Source organism: Perissodus microlepis, chromosome 13 (assembly GCF_051167445.1).
Source record: "Perissodus microlepis isolate ML-2025 ecotype Zambia chromosome 13, ASM5116744v1, whole genome shotgun sequence".
NCBI classification, from domain to species: domain Eukaryota; kingdom Metazoa; phylum Chordata; class Actinopteri; order Cichliformes; family Cichlidae; genus Perissodus; species Perissodus microlepis.
The window spans coordinates 10,097,690-10,103,699 of NC_140473.1; the positions used below are offsets into that span (position 1 = coordinate 10,097,690).

General features: G+C 42.0%; 1 protein-coding gene across 1 annotated transcript in view; it reads left to right on the plus strand.

The window, feature by feature from the left end:
- The window catches only part of slx4ip (SLX4 interacting protein), a 32,181-nt gene extending 26,253 nt beyond the window's left edge, over positions 1-5,928 (plus strand). Inside the window, exons 7-8 of the mRNA XM_084948280.1 lie at positions 3,606-3,712; positions 3,812-5,928. Coding sequence (XP_084804406.1) covers positions 3,606-3,712; positions 3,812-4,577 — 873 coding nt within the window. The 3' untranslated portion in view covers positions 4,578-5,928. The remainder of the gene's footprint in view (positions 1-3,605; positions 3,713-3,811) is intronic.
- The last annotated feature ends 82 nt before the right edge of the window (positions 5,929-6,010 follow it).

Genomic DNA, 6,010 nt, shown 5'->3' on the forward strand with positions numbered 1-6,010 from the left:
GGAGGCGAAATGAGAGTTTGTATGTGTGTCACTGTCCCAAATCCATGTTGAAGGTTAGCTGTAGCTCTGGGTATGAGAGAAAAAGTCTAAAGACCAGAGCTCTGCCCACACTGTAGCATGACTCCATCTCGACACAAAGAGGAGCCTGTGTGGAACTTCCTGTGTGAGGATTCTTGCGTTTGTGGGCATGCTGGAGAGACTGTTGAGGTCAGGCAGTGTGACTCTGAGGGGGTGCCTTTGCTTTTGTTGTGCTCCACTCTCTTTTTTTCTCTTATACACTCTGTAGTATCTTGTCTCTTGTATTTCGCCAGCTCCGCCTCCTTCCCTGCTGCCCGGCCTCCCCTCCCTCTGTCTGGCCTCTTTATTCCCGTCTACCACACCACAGACCAGAGTTGCTAGGTCTCAACACCCAGCGCAAAGCCACAATGCCCCAGCTTGCCCTCGCAGCTCGGGTCGATCACTCCATTTCCCCCTTGCGTGTCGGGTCACATGTTGTCACTAGTATCGTGACGTGCGGGGGAGGACATTTATGATATTTCTCTCAGTTTTCACAACATCTGCAGGATGCCAGAGCTTACCGCACTGGCTTTCCCCATCTTAGAGTGCACATTGATCATTTTACCAACCAGTTTATATAATAGTAATGATCTGAAAAATGGCTGATGTTGAATAAACATAGCGGCCACGACCTTGAATTTTCCCAGATTTAATTTCTGTCCAGTTGTTGTTTCCCCTTTGCAAAAACCAATAAAGTTTAGCGGCGTGAAGCTGTGGATAGCGGTCTCAGCCACGTTGATCCAAACAGCGATAGCTTCAAAAGTATTGGATGGTTTGCTATGAGCTTGGGCATAGCATAGCGCAGTGGCCAGAGAATAGATCCTGATTATTAATAAATCCTATTTTTGGTGATCCCTTAAATCTTGTGCCGCCACTAGATCAAATTTTTCACTTGTCAGTGAAATAGCTCAACTTTTATTACACAGAAATACACTAGAGGATAAAGCTTAACCACTGTGGCGATCCCCTAACTTTTTGCTCTCAGGTTGATATGAATGTTTTTGAGTGAAATATCTCAACAGATAATTTAGCAGGCATGAAACTTGTCCCATCTTCTCCTTTAAACTATAAACTCGCTACCAGCACCCAGGAAAGTACTACTCAATACCATGGGGTTAAAAACATAAAAACAAAAAAACAAGATCACGTTCTTTTCCTGTCAAATTTACACTGTCCATTAACATTACAGACAGGCAGAACTTATAATGTTTGCTGCCTAGCTCCAACATTAACATTATCATTTTATTATTAGCCATAACCTCTACCTTACAGAAATGGCTATTGCTAATTGTTAAAAAGCTAATGTTAGCATGTGTGCCAGCCAGGTTAATATTTATAACTGTTTTTTTAAAATAAATAAATAAAACAAAATAATAATAACAAATAAACAAATCTTGTTGGAACTGTCTTACATTTCCTTTGCCAGGGTTGTGGTGCTACTGTTTACATCTTCAGCTGCTAATGAGGGGAGGGCCTTTCTGCCCACCAATCTGCAGCCATCCTGTGCAAAGCTATCTGCCAACTGTAGGAAGTGAAGACGGCACTGCTGGTGTCAATAGTGAAATATTTAGTGATCTGTCAAGAGACCTAAAAACAAAACAGTCAAAGAAACATAGGTTAAAATGACAAGCTTTATTTCATGACTTTTGAACTTTAAAATTGGGTCATCAGATGGATTCCTATTTAATTCTGTAGCCCAAAAATGCACACGCCAACCTTAAAAGGATTGCAAATACATCAAATGTGCATATCACTGCAAAACCTACAATGTATGCAAACACATAATAAAATCATTCTTACAAACCCACAGGGTAAAATTGAGGCCCATTATAAATTTAGAGACAGACACCTCACCCAACCACATATGCATTAGGATTTAATTCGGTTCAACTGAATTTTATTTATATACCATCAAATCACAACAGCAGTTACTTCAAGTCACTTGTAAGGTAAAGGCCCTACAATAACAGAGAGAAAACCCTAGAAAAGATCGAACAACTCACCCCATCTCTCTTTGCCTTCATTGGCAGCAGCCCTAAACAGCTGCAAACAACCTCGTTCCCCTTGAGGTAAATGCAGATACACCATATAATGTTCTGTGCCTTGCTTACACACACGTCAAATGCCCATTGTTCGCTTCTGTCAAGTCCCACAGTCTGACCGCCTGTGATATCAGTCATTCCTGTTGGACAAGTGACAATGAGTTCAGAGTTCATTCCAGTCACATATAATGCAGTTGCAAATGGACGTCTAATCCAAAAGTAATTTTTAGTATCAGTTAGTATCCAAGTATCAATTTCGTTGACAAACTAACTTGGTTGGTATGCCGCTTAGGTAACTACTGTACTGAAAAACAAAAAAGTACTGTAGCTTTTTCAGTTTTATATAAAGATTACTTGTAAGTATCAGTTCTGGCAACATCCCCATTCTAGACCATGAGCTGATATAAATGCCCTTGTACAACTTCAGACATTTAGAAGTTCTAGTATACAAAATATAATATAATATACTGCTTCTCCAGATAAAAACTAGCAGACGTGCTCATTTTCTAAACCATTGCTAGTCTACTATTCCACCAACTTTTTTTGATTTGATTAATTTATGATGAATTGACAGTGCTTCAGCCTTTGAAGTTCTGCTCAATTTGCCACCAGCGTCTCTTGTTCTCATAAATCCAGAGTCTGTTCTGGGGCAGCCAAGGAAAAGACCCCATGATTAACTGTCATTAGTGGCCTGTTGAGGGCACACGTTGGTGAGATCCAATTTTCAGCTTGTTCCTCGTTCTGCCTCAGAGGTTTCCCTTAGTATGTGGATATTTTGAACTTTCACCCCAGAGTTTTAGCAAATAAGACTTGCTTTTCAGAGACTCTTAGGGGTGTAGCAGAATTACAGATGAAAGTTTTAGACACATAAGGACATAGAAGAAGCGCTCGGCACTCATCCTGCTTTGTTCAGTTACAGTTTCAAAAATCATGGCTAAAAGTAAAGAAGGTTTTTTTTCCCCTTCAGTCTGTTTACATTTGCAGCTGTCCCATAACATGCTTTTTACACCTTTTTTAAAAAAAAATTTTCTTTCCCACGCAATGCTGCCCTTGCGTCACATTTTTTCTCTATTACTGAATCTTCATTATTCGCTGTTTTAACTTGTCAACATGGTCACCGTTTCGTAACTCTGCCTAAGGCTGAGAGCATTATTTTAAACCTCAGGTAGTGTAGGCTGAACAATTGTCACGCCATAATGAGCCAGTGATTCATTTCAAACTTTGAGGTGGAGGATTTGGGGAGTTTACGGTGGGTGCGGGGGGCAGCTGCTACTCTCTCTGAAGGCCCTTTCATCTTTCATGTTGGGCAGCATCATAGTTTAAATAATAAGGTGACTACATTGATTGAACTTCAGACAATCTGACATGAACTCTTTTAGTTTTTAGTCTAATGGATTTAATGAAGGTGTTCAATGAAGGATGATGACAGCACTGTGAGGCGAAATGTTTCCAGGGTATGCCAGTAATAATATTTGTGTTTACACTGATTCTGTTTGTCCTCTTTAGACTGAGCTGTGTGAACAAAGCAGATCGGAATATTTTTCCAGTGTGGGAGAAACCCAAGAGCCTTTAAACAGCCCCACGAAAACAAAGAAGACTGTGCTTCAAAAGATGTAAGTATGATCTAATGCAGAACTTTCCAACCCCACCAGTCAGAGAGGACACTCAAGTATCTGTTTATATCCTTTATAACCATTTTTTTTCTTTCTCAGAGCCAAACAAGCCAGTGTCCAGCGAGAACTTTGTGGTTCCACTATGGCAGAGCAGCAGATTGACCAGAGAGTCTGTGCTGAAAACCAGAAACCGGAACTTCAAGTTGTCAAGTCAGAATTGGGCTCAGTGAGTCTGTCCAGATCTGAACAGATGGTCCTGTCAGAGGCAAACCACAAGGTGCCTTGCTCCAGTGCATTAACTGTAGCAGGAGCTCTAATTGGGACTACTCAAAAGCAGGAGCGGCATGCTGAGAACGATCTTCCAGACTGTATCAACCTAAATGGGACCTCAGCAGGTTTCTGCCAAAATGAAATCAGTCAGGAGACCAGCACGAGCAAGAGGTGCAAGCTGAGTGATGCTGGGGAAGACCCTCACCCACACGGGGCCAAGAGGACGTGCCTTGGAAGACCTCCAGCCCTAATGCAAACTTACTCTGCACAAACATCCAAGCACGACCTCCTTCCTCTGCCACCCCTTCCTCCACTTGAAGCCAAGGCAGAGTCCCAGGCTTCCCCTGTCTCAGAGTGCAAGAAAACCACACTGGAAGTAGAGCTGCTTACTCCAGGGAAACAAGCCCAAAGGCTCTCCCTCACAAGCAATAACACGGCACAGACAAACCAAAACAGGCTGGCCGCAAGTCTGAGGAGCCTATCTGTCAAGCCTGCATCCTCAGGCTCCTCTATTGGTTCCAGATCCACACTCGGAGAGGAGTGGAGTGAAAATGTGCCCAGAACCTCTAGATTACGACGACTGAAGAGGTCCTGAGGGGGAGAGAGAGACAGGCTACAGTAAAGATGCCTGACGCCACAGAAATAGAGATGAGACTCTGTCAGACTACATGTTTCCCCCATACTGTCCATGTGGTCTGCTCAGATGACTTGCATTTGTGCTTGTGTCACTTTTTACTGCGATATCTGTTCTTTTCACATATGCTGCACACGCACAGATCAAATGCTGAACACATTATGGCAACTGATACATGTGCATTTGAGTTATGCTTTGTCAAATACTTGAAACGGATCTCTGCCTCCACCCATAAGTAGTGGTGGTCAAGAGCGGCTCGCAAATGAAAGTCAAAAACCTTTAATTGGAGTTAAGATTTGGTTTTGTGTTAAAGATTGGGGATTTCAGACAGGCAGGAGCCATGCAGTACGTCATGGCTTTCAGACTCAAATACTGGCTCCTACGTGTCTCAAAACTGTCCAGTTTACCCGCCGAAGCTCAAGCATGATTGATTGCTGTTTCCAGGTTTATTTCATCACCCCATTCTCAAAAAGTGTTTTTGTAGCTAGATATTTTTCATATACCAGTTAGTTGCTAAGCACCTGAAAATAAATCTATAAGTGGAAACATACTGTGCTGCTTTTATATTAAACTTAACCTAAACCAAATATATGCAGGAATGTGATCAGTTTTCAAATCAGAGGTTGAACAACAGCTGCTGTCACCAGCCCGCCGCTTGGTATAGGTCCTTAAATCTGTCCACTGGCCCGAGCCCAGAGAGAGAGCCTACCGTCAGCTCCGTTTACAACCCAGTATTTCTATTTCACAACAAAATGTTGACTGAAAATTTCACTCCTGTTTTATTTTACTGGAAAGACATTTCGATATAAATAATTTTTTCCCTCAGTCAAAACAAAACAAAAAAAGCCCCATTTGAATCATTGTGTAAAATTCACAGAGAATTTTGGGAAAGCAGCCGGCACAGATCTCATTGCATTGTTTTCCTCTCACAGAGTCCAAACCAAATGCTGCTTGTGGCAGTTTGACAGTGGGGTCTGTCCAAAAAATTTAAAAAAGTACTAGTGGTTACAACCTGAGTGTCACGACTAGGAGCCAGTTCAGCTATCAAATAGGGCAGATTAGTGAAACTCGTCCTTAGTCCCAACATGTTGAGGATCTTTCTCAAGGGGTGTTGTAATCTCTCGTCTTTGTTTTAATTCTGGCAAGAAGAGTTTGCCCAAAAAAAATAAAGAAGGAACATAATAAATCACTTTTACTCCACAGCTTAGGCTTCTCCAGCCCAACTTTTTTTTTTAAAAAAAGAGCTTGCTACAGTATCTTAACCAGACCATAAAGGGCTACAATATCTGAGCGTTATGAGTACTGCGTCTCCAGGACTCGACTAGGAAACCATTAGCTGTAGTTCCCACGCCACGAGAGATCTTTAATATGTTCCAACACGTTTGGCTCAATGC